Source organism: Phalangium opilio, unplaced genomic scaffold (assembly GCF_054372755.1).
Source record: "Phalangium opilio isolate 3A_F unplaced genomic scaffold, DU_Popi_V2 ptg000011l_1, whole genome shotgun sequence".
NCBI classification, from domain to species: Eukaryota; Metazoa; Arthropoda; class Arachnida; order Opiliones; family Phalangiidae; genus Phalangium; species Phalangium opilio.
This window is the reverse complement of record NW_028324147.1, coordinates 7,245,502-7,266,116: the sequence shown is the minus strand read 5'-3', so window position 1 is coordinate 7,266,116 and position 20,615 is coordinate 7,245,502. Positions and strand designations below refer to the sequence as shown.

The 20,615-nt window shown below is 38.0% G+C and overlaps 2 protein-coding genes across 3 annotated transcripts in view; one reads left to right on the top strand and one right to left on the bottom strand.

Moving 5' to 3' along the window:
• The window catches only part of Nplp1 (Neuropeptide-like precursor 1), a 37,903-nt gene extending 31,162 nt beyond the window's left edge, over positions 1-6,741 (bottom strand). The window contains exon 1 of the mRNA XM_089859987.1: positions 6,622-6,741. Within this exon, the coding sequence (XP_089716113.1) occupies positions 6,622-6,669 (48 nt within the window). The 5' untranslated portion in view covers positions 6,670-6,741. The remainder of the gene's footprint in view (positions 1-6,621) is intronic.
• The window catches only part of LOC149710176 (uncharacterized), a 177,256-nt gene that overhangs the window by 152,885 nt on the left and 3,756 nt on the right, over positions 1-20,615 (top strand). For both annotated transcript variants that reach the window (XM_089860023.1, XM_089860031.1), the window contains 2 exons: positions 8,952-9,045; positions 9,109-9,209. In XM_089860023.1, coding sequence (XP_089716149.1) covers positions 9,013-9,045; positions 9,109-9,209 — 134 coding nt within the window. In that variant the 5' untranslated portion in view covers positions 8,952-9,012. The remainder of the gene's footprint in view (positions 1-8,951; positions 9,046-9,108; positions 9,210-20,615) is intronic.

Sequence of the window (20,615 nt, the reverse complement as noted above, 5' to 3'; positions counted from 1 at the left end):
CTTAAGATATAATTTGTTAGCGATGCTACAACCATCTATGCCAAACTATTGCTTTAGTCAGGGATAGATTTAATTTTAGAAGTAGGAATGGAGAACAGTTAGTATTTACTTCAGTCCGACAGTCCGACTCATTGCTTAGTATAGAGTCCATCCGTCCAACAAGAAATCATAAGTTTAAATTATCTCATTGGCTCACTTAAACTACGTTTGGATGACGTTACTGACGGGGACGGCGAAAAATACGTAATTCCTTTTTACCTCTGTCGCAATGACCCGCCTCTTCTTTCATACCCCTCCGTCCCTTGGAAGGGGGTCAGGGACTTTGACTCGCGCCCAGATTACTCTGTTCTCCATTCCTACTTCTAAAATTAAATCTATCCCTGCTTTAGTTTTAGTTCTACTTTATCTTACGTCCAATCACAAGCAACATTCGGAGTATTGTTCTGTATTATTTAACCAAGAGCGGATTCATAATATAGTTGAGGATAATCCAGCTTGTTAGTTGGGGAAAACTCTTTACTTAAAGTACAGAGGAACTCTGGAAAAGTCGAGCTAGTGAATTGATTGCCGAATGACGTTCCGTGAAGGATTAAAGAAAAATGCTCCGAACATTGCGACAATTTGAGATACAATTTTTCCTCAATCGCATTGACATTTAGAGAGCTAGGTACTCTCCAAGAACTATCAATCTTCAAATACATTGGAGTGTTAAAAATAGAATCCATTTAAGTACTTCTTTCGCTCTTATATAGGTTACCAACCTCTAGCCCAAAAATAATCCAGGAATTGTTTTAGAAGAATTGGTGCAACGTAATTTGTCAAATTGTTAGAAGGATTTATTTTGACGTAGATTCCTCTATAAAGGCTACCAAAATTTGCATTTAAAAGCGGTTTTCAGTGGGAATTTTAGACCATAAGTGTGATATTTATTTTGACAAAGGCCCTCTGCGTATATTTTTGGCTTTATCTCGCTATAATTCCAAAGTTATCAGTAGTTTTTCAGGAAAGTTAAAAATAAAATTCCAATAAATAAATTATTTCAGTTCTGTGGGATTCGAAACCATTATAAAGTGATTTGACATTCCGTTCAAAATCCAAAAAGTCTCATTGACGTTGCAATATTTCACGAGCTAGATTTCTTTTTAATCAAATAGGCGAAATATTTGAATTTAAAATAATAAAAACCTTTTTTGAAATGCTTCGCGCAATAATTTTATAAATGTTTAAAATCCCTTTCGAAAATCTGATTTAAATAGCTGGTATGAATTTGAGAAAATTGTTTTTCTATATGTTTACATATGTCACTGAACCCTTGACCTTCGATACTGAAACTAGTTTTGTAGGGAAAGTTCAACATAAAGGAGAAGTTTAGGCAAAAGGTTCGATTTAACAAACACCACTTGCCCAATGGCGGATGGCGCAGTAAGTTGACAATATTTCCGAATTTGTGACGTCAAAATTAAGCCGCTTCCATTGGCATAGCCCACTCGATCAAGCGCATCACGACGCAACTTAGCCAGTAACCCTCGTTTTTAAGACTAATTAAATGCTAATAATTTTGTAATAAGAGCTAATTTATTTTTTAAATATATATTTTCCTTTTATATTAAGAAAAAGGCCGGTCTTTTAAGATATAATATTATGTTACCTGAACCTTTCTTTTTAGTACTACATAAATACTAAGAAATTAACGAACATATACCTTAATAAAACTTTATCTCACTATAATTGCTGTAAATATTATGATAGTTCTATTTGTTTACACAGTGATAAGTATACAAACAAAGACATTGGAATGTTAATAAATTACAATATACATGTATAACAAAGCTCATAATAGAAACTTACGAAATAATACATGATTAGTCATCGTTAGCAATAAATTATGTAAAGCAAACATATAGGCGCAAACGCTGTACAGGTTTACAGGTTTATTATGACGCCGTACAAAGTACACCCCTTTAGAACGGGGCGGCTCTCCTGTTGGGAGAGCTCAGCAATGAAGAAAACAAAAATATATACATATATACATAGGATATGATACAGAACTAAAAAACATAAAACAAAAATTAAAATCAAACTTCAAAATGAAAAGCCAAAATTAAAATTTAAAATTAAAAGTTAAAATTAAACTTCAAAAGTTAAAGTTAAAATTAAACCTCAAAATTAAAATTAAAAGCCAAAATCAAACTTGGAAATCAAAAGTTAAAATTAAAATTAAAGGGAGTGACACGCATAGTGAGACCAAAATGTTCGTATAGATCCAAATTAAGTGGAGGATGGCGCGGGATGTCCGGCATCGAAAATAGCATGTGCATCGGTGAGATTAGCTCGTCTCCAGGCTTGTTTCTTCTGCCACCATAGAGAGAGGATTTCACGCACCACCTGGGGGTTCCAAGGAGCGCCGGTTAGGCCAAGGACATCCTCCAAGGAGTCCCCATAGTGGTTGGTACGCCACAAGTGGGCGTCGGGGCCACCCAATGTCTCGGGACAATGGATTTTCCATAGAACGCCTGTAGATCTGTTGTTCCCTCTAAACATGATTGCTATGGGAGTAAGCTGCCTTATAGGCGATTCACTTTTGAACACTATATGAAACTTTGGGAACTAATCAGTAACGACCTACATTAACCTAATATTAGTAACAACTGCGTATTTATGCAAATTTTAATCTAAGTCACTGTCAATTATACGGTACATATTAAAATTGTCAAAACTTATTTTGGAAAATTGAAATTTACACTAGCTCCTAAAATGTTTCGCCCCGAGCAGCTTTCGACGACGGGGCGAATTGAATTACTCGATGATTAATGAATCTTGTCGTATCAAAACTGGCGCTCATTTTACGCTTAATCGTTTGACGAAGCTGGAAACTCGATTGAATAAACGGTCATTAGTGGCTAAATCGAGAAACTCGAGTTTCATTTCGAATTTTCTACATGATAGTATACAGGATGTTTCTGATATAAGTGTGCCATAAATTAAGGGGGGTGTTCTTTGGGAAATAAATTTTGAGTCGAAAATGTAACTTCTATCTCCATTTTTCGACAAGGGACACTGTTTTCTAGTTAAGATTGTCTATAGTATTTTACGGATGACCCCTTAAATTTAATTAAGAAACTGATTTTAAAGACAATGGTTTCTAATTTAATTAAGGGGTCATCCCTAAAGCACTCAAATCATAACTCGAAAACAGTGTCGATTCGTGATATATTGGGTGTTTCTGATAAGTTTACCATAAATTTAGGGGGACGTTCTTTGGGTTATTGGTTTTGAGTCGAAAATGTAACTTCCATTTCCATTTTGCCACAAGGGACACTGTTTTCGAGTTATGATTTGATTGGGTGTTTTACGGATGACCCCTTAATTAAATTAGAAATCATTGTCTTAATCAGTTTCTTAATAAAATACTCTAATCTTAACTCGATTTGAAACAGTGTCCCTTGTGGCAAAATGGAATGGATAGAAGTTACATTTTAGACTCAAAATCACCCAAAGAACATCTCCCTTAATTTATGGCAGACTTATCAGAAACACCCATGCATATCACGAATCGATGATGGATTTTAAAATTACTATAATTTCGGAGACACCAGAAGTTGGCAGCGTGTCTAGAACAGGATGATGCCACATTGTTACCAGACTAGCGTTGTTTAATCAACTGTAATTGATTGAATCATAACCCTAAAATACTATCCATAATTAGGGAAAGATGGTTGGTTGCGTTCAATAAGGCTCATCAATTAAAAAAACCAAATTTTGGAAAATGTTAACCGCTGAGCTATGTCGTCATAGCTTTGCTGAACGTTTTTCCCCAGTTAAAAATGGCGGCAGTGCAATAACGAGTGCAAGGTACCAAGGCTTAACAAAACTTAGATGAATATATATTCGTAGAGATAAATAGGAACAACTTTAATAATTAAAATTAGGAAGACTAACGTCTCATAAAATTCTCGCATGATCAGCTGGTTTCACGGCATTTAAATAGGTAGATGTAATAATTGCTCCAACTACGTCACGAGGTCAAAAAAACCCGTCTATTTTATTGGCGGCGTGACGTCAAAATACAAAGTAAAAATCCCGTTCAGTTATACACCGCTAACAGTGGTGACTCAGCGGTGAACTCTGTTGAACGCAGCCGATAATTGAAACGAGCACGAATTCGTTATAAAAGGGTAGTAACGGAATGATTTGCCGGAAACAACGATTATGTGATCTCTGTTACTACCTTAACCCGACTCGACCAATTTGTAGGACAAACTTTTAAACCAAGATGTTACAACAGCCCGTTAATTTGAACATCGCTGCCATAAGATCGCAATGCCGATACTGTAGGCCGCTGCGGCATACCCATACTAATGGAAAATATTACAGGGTTATGATATGTTTCTCATACCCTAAATTAGTCTCGCACGCTGCATGAAGGAAAAATTATGGAAAGGTCAAATATTATTTAATTAGATTTAAGAAAGGAATGCGAGGGAAATTCATCCTACCCTTTTAATTTTAAGTGTCATAATCGCTCATAACATACGTAACAAGATATAAAATTCGCATTTTATAATAATTTCAAGTCTGCTCTTAGAATTAAAACTAGGAGAAAAAGTGAACTTCGGTCTTGAGACGTTAGAACTTTCAGACAACTTAACTTAGTGACATTTTAAGTGCAAAAATTCTCCTACACAAAGTTTGTTTAAGAGGGCACACGCTAAAGCCGAAACATAAACCTCGTTTTCTTGCGTTTGTTTAGTCTTTCAAAATTGCGTTTCTCGTATATAAAACATCACGCTAGAGGCGTTTACGGGGACTTAAGTCGTTAAACTATTGCACATACACTTGATATAAGCTTCTTGCAAAGTAGTTTCTACATTAACTTCTGTTTTGGAAAGTTCAAGCAAACAAAAATAGTTCTTCACGACTTAGAGAATTTCCGGTTAGATATTAGGTATAGTTTAGTTTTACCTTTGAACTATATAGAAAATTGAATAATAAACAATACTCCAGTCCATTAAACAAAAAAAATAAGAAATATGCTGAATTGAAATCTATTGCTCATTCAATACTCAAATGTCTATACCGCGATTGTTGACGTTTGGTTTTTAAACAATTTGCCGTCGACAAGTCTCCGTGTTGTCCTAAATGGCTTGTACAATACCAAGATATTAACTTGGAGGACCATGAATTGATTTTGTCATTTGACTGCAGCATGGTATTATATTTTATCGATGCTTTGGGTACAACCCCAAAAAATGCTACTAAATTTGGAAACACCAAAGCGCGTTTTTTTACCTCTCCGTGTGACGTAGTCCAGGAGAGGTTCTGTAACGGCCGTGTCTGTGTGTGTGTCTGTCTGTGTGTGTGTCTGTCTGTGTGTCTGTCTGTCTGTCCGTTGTTACACCCACGTGACCGCGTTCGCAGTTTGCGTATCGGAGCAAACGTGTTCGCCATTTCCGAACTGCTTTCACAGTCACGGAAATGGCTCCTCTACTTGAGTTCTCACACCACCATCTTCTGGTCTTTGTCCATCCCACACGGACACCAGTCTGTTCTTACTGGCTTCTAATCACCACCATCTTCTGCTCTTTGTCAATCCCACATTGACACCAGTCTGCACTTACACTGGCTTCTAACACCACCATCCACTGGTCTTCCGTCTATTCCACATAGACACCAATCTGTATCATTGGCTTCTACTCCATTATCATCGTTTGGTTTTAGGATATACGCGGCGATCAGCTAGGGTTACGAGAAACGTCTAGCCTCCCTAAGGTGGGATCGCCACCAAAGGTTTTCGCAATTGCGCTTTTTCCTTACTATTATAATGGAAACGAATCGTATATATACCCCAAATTTGAAAAAAGCGGGCAAGAGGGGTACCCTTAACTTTAAACGTCAATATTAGCAAAGTTTGAGAAGATAATAGGTATAACTTTATTTTAAACGATTTAACTATTATTAATGTTAATTATTGAAGATTAAAATAATTAAAAATAATTATATTTATTTAAATATTAAAGATAAACCTCTGGTGCAAAGAGAGAGATTATCATTGCCTCCTATATCTACCAAGGCCCGTGCATGCGATATATTTCCTTCATTGCCTCTTATATCTATCAAGGCCCGTGCATTGTGATATATTTCATTCATTGCCTCCTATATCTATCAAGGCCCGTGCATTGCGATATATTTTTCAAAACAACAACAAAAATGGGAAACCCCAACTCAGAAACATAATAACGTTTTCATTGGATACTTTAAGTTTATATAATCTTCTTGACACGGAGAGGTAATATTTTGGTTTTCCCAACTTGTTACTTTATTTAAAATTATATTAAATTGTCTTTTAGCTGTATACCCACCATATTCTCGAGGAAAAAACTGGAATTTCAGTCTCTCAAATTGTAAATTTTAAATTTAACCATTCTCATATAAAATTTACTTTTAGATAACACCTATTAGTAAATAGTAAACATATTCATTTTGAAGTATGTGTTTGACATCTAGTTGGTTAGTTTAGATGTTTCAACAAGTATTTGTTGTATTTTATACCTAACCGCTTGATGTAACGACGATTGAAGTACAACACCAATTATGAACATTTGAAACCATTTAAACACTTACCGTGATAAGGCCTAGAACGCAACAAATGAAAGCGTACTTTCTCCTCATCTTGAAACGATGTTCTTTGAAAGTAGTTTAAATTTGAACTCCGTGACTTTATCTTAGACTAACTTTCTATCTATCTTTAGAAGATCGACCTCAAAGATCAAAAAATTATTCAATAAATTCTACTTGTCTTGCGAATGATGTCGTGGTATTGGATATCGTGACGCAAACTGATATCACTTATTTTTGTGAACTTTTGACGGACGAGTCGCGTGACGTGACTTGATGCCTCGAGCGTCTTGGGGACAAGTTTGGGAGGGGTGCTTGGATAGGGACGCGCTTTTAAATACTCGGTTCCGCTCCTGGGACAATCGATACTAACCCATCTCTCGGCTTCGTCTCTCTTCTTATTGGTTCTCCACACCTAGTCACGTGACATCTTCTAGCTATAGTTTATTCTTGAAAAGAGCAGAAAAAATTCTTGTCGGAGCGTGGGAATATAGTCTAGGATATGTCCGGGGGCGGCGGCGGTGTAGGATAGATGGACGTAAGACATCTTCAAATTATGAATGGTGGCTCCATTTTGAGTTATATCATATTCACATGAGTAGTTAATTCAATCTAAGACATATTCAGTAATTTACACTCAATATTGAAGTACGATGACCTTCAGTTTCTTCAATATTCATGGAGTATTCATGAATATCTTTTTGGCTCGGATACTATGAATAGATGATGTTGTTATTCTCTAAGTTTGACTGAACTTATATCGTCAAAGACGTTTTTTAGTCACGATGTCACTGATATGGCCGAGAAATTGAGACTTTTCTGGTAGGCGGAAATTCTATTTCTGACTTTGAATTTTGTTTTTGTTTTTCAGAATTGGAAAATTTTACCTTTGTTTCTTAAGAAGTGGTAATAAGACCTAAATTTAGTGAGAAGGTCGTATATTCGAAGTTATAGGAATTATAAAGTGGATGATCCAATATACATGATGTCGCTTATGAGCTATAGTTCACCCAGCGATAAATGTTTCAAGTTTTTCTAAAGCATTTTAAATAGTGATTAGAGGGAGAAAGACACGTGATGTGACGTCAATACTACTGGGGGTCTTAATTGTATTGCCAAAGCTGTCGACTTCAAATATGGTCGCCAAAACTGAGGAGTGACGAGGGTGTGACGTCATCCTTCTATATTCTTCCCCCCCATCGGGTTGATGCCTCATGTTTAATTTTGTATTTAAAACGGAGAATGGCTGGAGTTTGCTGTCACCCTCTCGGTCATTGATGTTCTGTATCTCACGCGCACCTACCCCGGCGCAAAGGGAGGAGCTAGACGTCACGTGATCCGTTTTGAAGGAAATTCAAAAGAGGGAAATAAGAAAAGACGGTTAGAGCAGTAAGCACTTACTCCGTGGTTGCTAATTGCGCATGTGTTGAACTGTAGGACGCCAGAGCTCGGCTCGGTTTTGAAAGGGGGCGGGGCCTGACATAGAATTTGGTCTCTCCGACCTCCTAATACGTGCTCACTGAACGGCGAGCATACTGACCTTTCATTGACCCATCGATGCAAAAAAAAAAAACTTTTTGCAAGCCTCTTTCGCATAGAAAAGAAAGCATTAAAGTGTTTATTTTTTAAGAAGGTATGATATTTAAAAAGTCAGATATACGCGTTTAAGGGCATCAAGCATTGTGGCTAGTATGGGCGTGAAATTGAAAGCTTTCATGCGTGTTCAATGTCATTAAACTTAAAAAAGAAATACCTATCAATACTTAGAAAGTTGAAACGATTTTCCTATGGCTTAAGTGGAAAATTGTTTAGCTGTTGACGCAGAACGTTTTCAATCGGTACTTGAAACAGGCTAAGATTTCTAATCCTCATTTTGCATTCGCATTGAAAACAAACATATCCACACATAATACGGTATTGATTTTCTATTAATAACTTTGCCGTTTTTCATTGGCTTTTGGAAATCAACTACCATGGAGTAATATTAAAGGCCTAGCTATAATGTAATACACTTTTAAGGAAAACTTTCATTCGTTATGCAATAATATTAATCCTTGTAAAATAGCAAGAAGAACTGAGAAACGTTAGTTCTCTGAGATTTCTGTCTTAGCTTTCTAAAATCCGTTTTTGGTCTAATGGATACGTTTCTCTTTTATTTTATGATTTTAGCGTGTAGGGTAAATTTCAGCTCTTTATTTGAAAATGCACATATTCGCTAAGTAGTTTAGCTCTAAATCTGGGCGGTGATAATGTGTTTTTGATGTATTGTGTATCGTTACGTCATCGAAGTACCTAGTTGCCTGTTTTTCCGTTTAAGGTCTCATTTTATTCTTAAGGCTTTAGACGTTAACACCATTGGAATTTTATCCGTATTTTTAAATTTGCGAGACTTAAAAAATGAACGAGACTATTACCGTCGGAATACAAGAGGTATAGCGTAAATATTTAAGATTTATTCATGAATCGTTATTAAAAATTATTAATTTGTACTAGACTAATTCCGTGAAGTTAAAAATGACCGAATTTGGACTGTGGCCTTTTGGAGGAAAAATGGAGACTGTTTGGAGATACTGCTTTCAGACGTTGAAACCTTCGTAAGATCAGGGAGGAGTAGAAAAGGAGCTCGCGTTTTTAGACTCCCACAACGGGAGAAAAGGGGATATAGGGAAACAACTTCGTTGGAAATTTTCACCTGGTAAGCGGCTTCAGATTTCTTGCAAAATCGCAATACGCATTGCCCTCTGCTGACAATCTTGATAAGAAAAGTAGCGCCCGTTTTTAACTAAGGATTTCAAAGTAATTGAGTCCTCGGTAGTCAGGTTTCTTGACGCGATTAATCAGGGAAGGAATGAGGCTTACTTGATAAGTGACGTAAGGGGTGGGGGTCACCTTCGGCAGACACGTGGCAGTCGATACCCATAGGGCAGGATCGCCTACATGCGTCCATAAAGGACATACTATATATACTCTATGATGTGTCGTATTCCTTGAAACGCTTTCGGTCAAAAGCTTGCTTCACACACTTCCTAGAGCCTCCAATATTTTACTTAAAACAGTGAAAAAAAAAATCAAAATTGGTTTATTTACAATGCCAAAATATTGCGTCCACGGGTTTCCTTGAAAAACATCTTCCATCTGTTTAACTTTACAATAATTATGAACTTGAAAATAATCCATGACTGACTAGTCCAACAAAAAGTTGCGTTTCTAAATTCAACAAAAGTAACGAAACTGTAACCCACGTGACAATAAGGAACCAATTTAACCGTCCTTCGACCCTGTTTCTTCCACAGTGGGAGTTTAGGCTCGCCACTCCGTTTCTACTCCTCCCTGGTAAGATAAGGTTTGAAAACTTTGCAAGTACTGTTATTATCTTTTTGTTGAATAAGGTTTAACGAGCTTTGAAAAACAAAGTTGGAAAGTATTTGGTAATTGAGAAATGGTACACTATTACCGCAAGGTTGTATTCATTTATGCCCCTACGCTATTTACAGTCGATCCTTGGCGTTTTAAAAAATATAAGCCCAATGCTTGTTTATAGATTACTTCCATGACAATTTGACTACTATCTAGCGACAAATATTAGAGCCTTTGTATGAGCACAGCCCATTCGATCACGCTCGGGCTTCACGCTCTATAGACGCCCCTCCAAACAATAATTTTCCTACGTAAAAGCGTGTGTCATGGATTTCGGCTTTTCCGCTCGAAAAATCAAAGGAATTAACTTTAGACATGGCCATCTATGGGAGAAACCCAGTTTTTGGCCCTAATTCTGAAATTGTTACTTCAAATCTTTTGAAATTTAAATGAGATGTTTTGTAAAACATTTTGTTTCGTAAAAAAAAATTTAAAAGGAAAGTAACCACAATTGTAGAGTTTAATCTTCAAACGGTGGAAATATGTTTTCTTCGGTTTCACTAGTTTGAATCTCTTGAAAACTAAATTTTAGTGAGAGGTGTATTGAAGGGTTTTTAACTATCATGTTAAGTTTCAAATATTTAAAACAAATAGTTCTTTTCGTAAAAATTTCCTACGTTACTAAATAGGTTGTGATTTTGCACAATCAAAATTTTAATCAATTTAACTATTTGTTTTAAAACTTTGAAACTTTGCACTATAATTTAAAACCGTTAAATATATCTCTCACCAAAAAAAATTATATTTTTGAAGGTCGGATATACGCGTTGACGCCATAAGGTATTGTGGCTAATAATTGAAAGCTTTCATGCACATAACATTTTGTTTGCGTGTTAAATATCCACTAGGCTTAAAAAGAAAAAAAAAATCATATAAATACTTAGGAGTTTAAACGACTTTTCTGGCTTAATTGTAAAAGGAAAAAATTGTTTAGTTGCTGACCCAGAACGTTTTCAAGCAGTACTTGAAACAGGCTAAGATTTCTAATCCTCATTTTGCATTCGCATTCAAAACAAAACATCCACATAATTGATTTTCTAATAATAGCTTTTGCCGTTTTTCATTGGCTGCTGGAAATCACCTTCCATGGAGTATTATTAAAGAAGGCCTAGCTATAATGTTATACGCTCTTAAGGAAACTTTCATTCGTCCTCCATTAATAGTAATCCATTCAAAATAACAATGTAAAACGAAGCAACGTCAGTTCTCTTAGATTTTTATTTTCTTGGCTTTATAAAATCCGTTTTTTGCCAATGGATATGTTTCGCTTTTATTTTTGTTTATTAGCGTGTTGGGTAAATTTCAGATCTTTATTTGAAATATCACATATATGCTTAGTAGTTTAGCTCTCACTCGCTGTGTTTTTGTTGCATTGTGTATTGTTTCGCGTTACGAAATCGAAGAAACTGTTTTACCTCTTAAGATCTTATATTCGGCTTAAGACTTTTGACGTTAACACCGTTGGAATTTTATCCGTATTTTTAAATTTGCGATACATTCGGAATTTCAAAAAATGAACGAAACTTTTACCGTTGCAATACAGGAGGTATTACGTAAATATTTAAAATGAATCGTTGTTCTAAGTTATTAATTTTGACTAGACCAATTTCGTGAAGCTTAAAATGACCGAATTTGGACTCTGGCCTGTTGGAGGAAAACTGGGCATTGTTTGGACATACTGCTTTCTAACGTTGAAATCTGCGTAAAGGCCCGTTTTCAGTCAACTTTTTGCAAGCTTTTGCCTGTGGCCATTTTTCGAACTTTTTACGCGCTTTCGAAGACGAAAAAATTTTCAAAAATAAATTAAAACAGAAAATCTGGAACTCTAATCGTTTTCAAACAAGCTTCAAATGAATAAAATTGACTAATGAGGGCGTAACTCAATTGCTTTTACATTGAGCGGAAAAGCTTAAAGAGAATGAGAACCAAATATCAAACTTATTTAGATATCCGCTCCTCGAAGGTTTAAAGCCTGAAAAGACGAAAAGACGAAAAGCTGGATTTGAAGCAAGCTGGTTTGAAAACACCTAGATTTTTTGCTTCGTCTTTTGGCTGCCACTTTTGACGCGAGTGCTTAATTTTTGATCAATAAATCTTGATTGAAAACGCGCCTTAAGATCAGGGAGCAGTAGAAATGGAGAAGAATAGTACGCGCTTTTTAGTCTGACACCCGTAAGACACAACGGAAGAAAGGGAGATAGGGACACAACTTCGTTGGAACCTACCACGTGGCAAGCGGCATCAGATTTCCCGCAAAATCGCAATAAGCACTGTTGTTAACAAAATTCAAGTGGCACGCTCTATATCTTGCGCCACGATTGTCAAATCATGTCCAATTTTCATCAACTCTCGCGCGCTAAATTTCATTGGACATGGAGCGTGCCGCGGCAATTTTGTTAACAAGAAGGCAAGGCGTTTCGCGATTGATCGAAGGTGCTAATTTCAAATTATCTATGAAATCTCAAACTAATTAATAAAAAGTGTCTTTGTGCACAAAGACGCAAAAAAGTAAGAGATAAGTGTAGAAAATTAATTGTTTGAAGTAACAGATATTCAAATTTTCATTTTTGAAGACGTGATTATAAAACATCAATTATTTTAAAAAATTTCTTATCTTAGTTTTTTTCACCAAAAATTCTTTAAGTAATATATTTTATCCTTAAACATGTGCATCATTTTAAAAATAGAAAACGTATGCATTTTATTTTTTTTTTTTTAAATTTAGAGATAGTTTGAGTATTCGGGCCTATAAAGAGAATAAAATGGACAGAAAATCGTTCATAGCAGACAAAATAAAATAAGCATGAAAACTAAACAAAACGTGTTCGTTAATTTTAAAGTTTTCGAGTTTTCAAAAATTGACGTGTTGTATCTTTCTCAAAAGATCACGATCAAGCTACATATCCTTTTGACTCTAATAACTACATCACAGTCAAAGGGCGAATGTAATTTTCGGTTCGCAATATTTTCAATTTTAAAATAAAAAAATAAATTCTTTTAGCTCTATTTTTCAGATATCCGAGTATTGGAACTTTCTCTAAGCAAATGTTTCAAGAAAATAAACAGTAGTATCAAGGTAGTTTCTCTGAAATTTTTGTGAAAAAAACTAAGATAAGAAATTTTTTAAAATAATTGATGTTTTATAATCACGTCTTCAAAAATGAAAATTTGAATATCTGTTACTTCAAACAATTAATTTTCTACACTTATCTCTTACTTTTTTGCGTCTTTGTGCACAAAGACACTTTTTATTAATATCTGTCACTTCAGTCTTAATATGAGTTAAAACTGTTTAGAAACTAGTATTTTAAAACTTATACTGAAAAGCAGGCGCTCCATTTAAGTCTTGTGGTGTTGCTCGTTTATTAGTTACCGCGTTTGAACTAACAAGGCCCTAACCATCTATTATAGAAGTATTAATCTTGATTGCTTCAACGCCCAGTCCAACTCAAATTGCCTTCCCGTCGTTTTCACGTGCAAAGCACAGTGGATGCAATAATACAAATAGATTCCGAAGACTTAGGCTAAAAAATTATTACGTAGACCTGTGTACAAAAACAATCTATACACCTGTGCACAAACATATTCCATAGACCTGTGCTGGGTGACCACATATCCTAAATTTTATAATTTTTTCTATTTTCGGATGTCTTCCTATTAGTTCCTATAATTTCGATAATTTTCCTATATTTTCCAATTTTTTGAAATTGTAGATATTGTAGTACCTACAAGCACCTACAAGTACCTACAAGCACCCACTAGTACCTACAAGCACCCACTAGTACCTACAAGCACCCACTAGTACCTACAAGCACCCACTAGTACCTACAAGCACCCACTAGTACCTACAAGCACCCACTAGTACCTACAAGCACCCACTAGTACCTACAAGCACCCACTAGTACCTACAAGCACCCACTAGTACCTACAAGCACCCACTAGTACCTACAAGCACCCACTAGTACCTACAAGCACCCACTAGTACCTACAAGCACCCACTAGTACCTACAAGCACCCACTAGTACCCACAAGCACCCACAAGTACCCACAAGCACCCACAAGTACCCACAAGTACCTACAAGCACCTACAAGCACCCACAAGTACCTACAAGTACCCACAAGTTCCTAAAAGCACCCACAAGTACCTACAAGCACCCACAAGAACCCACAAGTACCCACAAGCACCCACAAGTACCCACAAGTACCTACAAGCACCCACAAGTACCTACAAGGACCCACAAGTACCCACAAGTACCTACAAGAACCCACAAGTACCTTCAAGCACCCACAAGTACCCACAAGCACCCACAAGTACCTACAAGCACCCACAAGTACCTACAAGCACCCACAAGTACCTACAAGCACCCACAAGTACCTACAAGCACCCACAAGTACCTACAATCACCCACAAGTACCTACAAGCACCCACAAGTACCTACAAGCACCCACAAGTACCTACAAGCACCCACAAGTACCTACAAGCACCCACAAGTACCTACAAGCACCCACAAGTACCTACAAGCACCCACAAGTACCTACAAGCACCCACAAGTACCTATAAGCACCCACAAGTACCTACAAGTACCTAAAAGTACCTACAAGTACCTACAAGCACCCACAAGTACCTACAAGCACCCACAAGTACCCACAAGTACCTACAAGCACCCACAAGTACCTACAAGCACCCACAAGTACCTACAAGCACCCACAAGTACCTACAAGTACCTAAAAGTACCTACAAGTACCTACAAGCACCCACAAGTACCTACAAGCACCCACAAGTACCTACAAGCACCCACAAGTACCTACAAGCACCCACTAGTACCTACAAGCACCCACTAGTACCTACAAGCACCCACTAGTACCTACAAGCACCCACTAGTACCTACAAGCACCCACAAGTACCTACAAGCACCCACAAGTACCTACAAGCACCCACAAGTACCTACAAGCACCCACAAGTACCTACAAGCACCCACAAGTACCTACAAGCACCCACAAGTACCCACTAGTACCTTCAAGCACCCACTAGTACCTTCAAGCACCCACTAGTACCTTCAAGCACCCACTAGTACCTACAAGCACCCACTAGTACCTACAAGCACCCACTAGTACCTACAAGCACCCACTAGTACCTACAAGCACCCACAAGTACCTACAAGCACCCACAAGTACCTACAAGCACCCACAAGTACCTACAAGCACCCACAAGTACCTACAAGCACCCACAAGTACCTACAAGCACCCACAAGTACCTACAAGCACCCACAAGTACCTACAAGCACCCACAAGTACCTACAAGCACCCACAAGTACCTACAAGTACCTAAAAGTACCTACAAGTACCTACAAGCACCCACAAGTACCTACAAGCACCCACAAGTACCCACAAGTACCTACAAGCACCCACAAGTACCTACAAGCACCCACAAGTACCTACAAGCACCCACAAGTACCTACAAGTACCTAAAAGTACCTACAAGTACCTACAAGCACCCACAAGTACCTACAAGCACCCGCAAGTACCTACAAGCACCCACAAGTACCTACAAGCACCCACAAGTACCTACAAACACCCACAAGTACCTACAAGCACCCACAAGTACCTACAAGTACCCACAAGTACCTACAAGTACCCACAAGTACCTACAAGTACCCACAAGTACCTACAAGTACCCACAAGTACCCACAAGTACCTACAAGTACCCACAAGTACCTACAAGTACCCACAAGTACCTACAAGCACCCACAAGTACCTACAAGCACCCACAAGTACCTACAAGTACCCACAAGTACCAAAGGCAGTTGGTTACATAATTTATTAGTGTGGGGGACCTTTTCCAACTTAACTTGTTAGCTCACAGAAAGCTAGGTCCCCTTGTTTTTCAACCACCACGAAATTTGAACCAAATAGCTTTAAAAGTGCTAACATCATAGACTGACTCTTTACACTGCTTAAATATCGCAGATTGGAATGGTTTTGAAAATTTAAATTTAAACATACTTAGACTTAATTATAGTCAATGAAAATTGCTTAGCGGAATGTTAGGTGTTGTACCTTCCATTTAAAACCGTTTTCAAGTCTAACAAACGTGTAGTTTTTCTAATATCGTGGCCACACGATCGTTTTTTTCAGAAAATTTCCCATGTTATTTCTATGGGAAAAATTCCTGTTTTTCAACAAAAGGTGTGATGAATTTTATGGAAATGAAAACCACCCTTAGCAACTTTATTTTTTATAAAATTAACTAATTAATGGATCTTTTTGAAATTTTAACCACATATTGTGGGCCAGAATTGTAGTTCTGTGGAATTTTTTCAATACAGTTAATGCAATACAAAAAAAGTTACATCCAACCAAAAAACCCTCCTTATACATTAAGAGCAGTATGAAGTCTTATCTAAGAGAGCTACCGCTCTCTCAGAATTCGAATTTTAAAATCATTAGGAGGTATTTCCCGCATGTTTCTAACAAATCTTACAATTAGTAAAATTATCTACAGGGTGTTTCTGAAAAGTCCATCACAAATTAAGGGGCGTGTTTATGGGACCAAACTGAGCGGAAAGTACCAAAGAACATGGGGTGTACAACATTTTGTTACGGAGATATGGCCTTCCAAACATTCGCCCCTAAAACAAGGAAATATCCAAAAATGAGGAGTAACACTTAAGACCGACTAACCAGCTTGTTTAAAATTACTAGACAATTTCAATAGCCTTTAATCGAACAATTAATTTCTACCTTTACTAATCAGAAGCGTATAAATGAGTAGAAGTATGCCTACGGTGGTAATGTAAAATTAATCCCAAGTGACATGATGTTTCAAGATCTTCCCAGCACCAAGTAAAATGGTTCTGATTGAAGGGACTTTTATTAGCACAGCGTAAACAACGTTATTTTCAGGAATTAGTCCAAATGTCCACGGGCGGCATTACAAAAACGAGGCAGTCTTTCGAATGATACTTGGACATGTTGGAAGATCCCTGGCTTGTTCCTGTTATCTCAAACCGTAAAAAGCTACGCAAATCTTCATCATCACGGACAACACTCTTGTACGTTAGGTATGACCTTGAGAAAACCTAAAAGGACATCTCGAATGTATTTGAAAAACCCATCTCCAATTAAGGGGCGTGTTGTTTGTTTCCAACAGAGTAAACTCGCCCAGAGAACAATTACAATGCAGAGCCACGTTTCGGCGTTAATGGCCCACAAATTAAGGTGGTCCCAAACAAAAGAACAAACTTTAATTTGTTTCGTTCAGTAAGTATTTCATGTGTCATAGATAAAACGCCATGATTAATGCACAAAGAAAATGTTATTGACAAGTTTTCGGACCGCGATGCTGAAATGTGGTGGTGCACCATCGTGCATGAACCACATTCTGTTTATTAAACCTAAGGGTACGTCTTCGAGTAGTTCTGGTAAATCGTCCCGTAAGAACTACAAGTAAGCCACACCGTTTAACCTGGGCTCTAGGAAATATGGCCCAATTAAATTGTCACCCACAATACTACACCACACGTTTAAGCTGAATTGTACTTTGTGAATTCTAACGCAAGTTGCGTGTGGTTTTTTTCTTAATCAGCAAACCAATTGGCGGCTGCTTGTTTTTGGATCGTCCTCGAAAATAGTGAGAACTTCGCCTATTCTTAAAAAACAGAGCACTAAAGGTATGTCCGCACTAGGCCAAAAACTGCGCTAAGTTCGCTGCGTTCGCTACGCTCGCCAATCACGCCGAGAAAACCAGCTGTTCGCACTTCCAAATTTTCCGCGCTCAGCGTACTCGACGAAGCTGGCGAGAGAGAGAACGAAGTTGAAAATGTTCAACTTTTTGCGTCGGTCTCGCCGGCGTAGGCGACGCACAACCAATCAGCGTCCATCGTTTTACGGACGTCATATTTTAAGAGCTGCATCGGTTTTTATTCACTATAGAAGTCTGACTTAATTGCATGTTGAATCTTGGTTTGGCTGCTATTTGGAATTTTTCTCGTTATAATGTCGGACAACGAAACTAGAATTGATATTAATGCAAATGCTCAACGAAGAGTTTATCCCCTATCGTTCGTAATAATATCTCATTTTGGGTGTGGGATTATAAAAATCCCCATCTTTTTTTCTGTCCTGGAAAACTTCTCTAAACCAAATACGTTTTATATGGTCCCTTTTCTTTTGTTTTCGAATTAATAGCAATGAAATAATTAATTTATTCGCATGAGCTAGACGCTTCACTCTACTGCAATTTCCCGCCATTATTTCGATCTATTCACAGAACTTATCCCACGTGACAAAGAAAAGGTCGTGGATTGGTTGTGCGTAGCCTACGCTGGCGAGATCGACGCAAAAAGTTCAACATTTTCAACTTCGTTCTCTCTCTCGCCAGCTTCGTCGAGTACGCTGAGCGCGGAAAATTTCGAAGTGCGAACAGCTGGTTTTCTCGGCGTGATTGGCGAACGTAGCGAACGCAGCGAACGCAGCGCAATTTTTGGCCTAGTGCGGACATACCTTTAAACAGAGCACTATGTTTTTTAAGAAAGGAATAAAAGAGGTTTCACGTACATGTGTTTGTTTTATTAAACTCATAATTCAACGAAGTCTGTTACAATGCCTTTCTTCACAAATGCCGAATATGCGGATATGCACCTAATGTATGGACTAGCCGAGGGGAATGCCGCTGCAGCTGTACGCTTGTATCAGGAAAGATTTCCGCAGAGGCGACTACCAAATCGACTGACGTTCGAGGCTGTGGACAGACGTTTGAGGCAAGATGGACGAATCCAACCGGCTGGACCTCAACCTAGAGCGAGAGCCATCCCAGAGGCCGTAGAAGACGAAGTTCTCACCATTTTCGAGGACGAGCCTGAATCAAGTACCCGCCAAGTTGGTCGCCGATTAGGCGTAAACCACACGCTCGTGTGGAAAATCCTCAGAAGCCACCGGTTTCATCCTTTCCATGTTCAAAAAGTTCAAGGTTTGAATCCAGCGGACTACCCACGACGCACGGCGTTTTGTCAGTGGTTTCTGGCTAAAGTAAACGATATCGATTTCCCACGGGATTTGTTGGTTACTGACGAAGCTAACTTTTCACGGGATGGTATTATTAACTTACATAATAAACATCAATGGTCCCAGCTAAACCCCCACGCAACTTGCGTTAGAAGTCACCAAGTACAATTCAGTTTAAACGTGTGGTGTGGTATTGTGGGTGACAATTTAATTGGGCCACATTTCCTAGAGCCCAGGTTAAACGGTGTGGCTTACTTGCAGTTCTTACGGGACGATTTACCGGAACTACTCGAAGACGTACCCTTATTTTTGGTAAACAGAATGTGGTTCATGCACGATGGTGCACCACCACATTTCAGCATCGCGGTCCGAAATTATCTTAACGCGACCTTCCCTTTGCGGTGGTTAGGTCGAGGTGGACCTGTGGAGTGGCCTGCTCGATCACCCGATCTGAACCCTTGTGATTTCTTTCTTTGGGGCCACCTGAAAGACTTAGTTTATCAGACTGAAGTGCCCGATGTTGAAGAGCTACGTCGACGAATAATTCACGGCTGTCAAACAATTCGCGAAACTCCAGGCATTTTTCAACGTGTAAGGGAATCATTTGTAAGACGTGCTAATGTGTGCCTTAACGCGGGTGGTGAACACTTTGAACAATTTTTGTAACTAGTTGCAATTAAATGTTAAAACTTGTCAATAAATTCATTTTCTTCGTGCATTAATCATGGCGTTTTATCTATGACACATGAAACACTTACTGAACGAAACAAATTAAAGTTTGTTCTTGTTTTTGGGACCACCTTTGTGGGCCATTAACGCCGAAACGTGGCTCTGCATTGTAATTGTTCTCTGGGCGAGTTTACTCTGTTGGAAACAAACAACACGCCCCTTAATTGGAGATGGGTTTTTCAAATACATTCGAGATGTCCTTTTAGGTTTTCTCAAGGTCATACCTAACGTACAAGAGTGTTGTCCGTGATGATGAAGATTTGCGTAGCTTTTTACGGTTTGAGATAACAGGAACAAGCCAGGGATCTTCCAACATGTCCAAGTATCATTCGAAAGACTGCCTCGTTTTTGTAATGCCGCCCGTGGACATTTGGACTAATTCCTGAAAATAACGTTGTTTACGCTGTGCTAATAAAAGTCCCTTCAATCAGAACCATTTTACTTGGTGCTGGGAAGATCTTGAAACATCATGTCACTTGGGATTAATTTTACATTACCACCGTAGGCATACTTCTACTCATTTATACGCTTCTGATTAGTAAAGGTAGAAATCAATTGTTCGATTAAAGGCTATTGAAATTGTCTAGTAATTTTAAACAAGCTGGTTAGTCGGTCTTAAGTGTTACTCCTCATTTTTGGATATTTCCTTGTTTTAGGGGCGAATGTTTGGAAGGCCATATCTCCGTAACAAAATGTTGTATACCCCATGTTCTTTGGTACTTTCCGCTCAGTTTGGTCCCATAAACACGCCCCTTAATTTGTGATGGACTTTTCAGAAACACCCTGTATAAAAAATCACTGGATTTTCCATTTCACCCTCCCATTAAAGATTACCCTCAATGCCTTTAGTA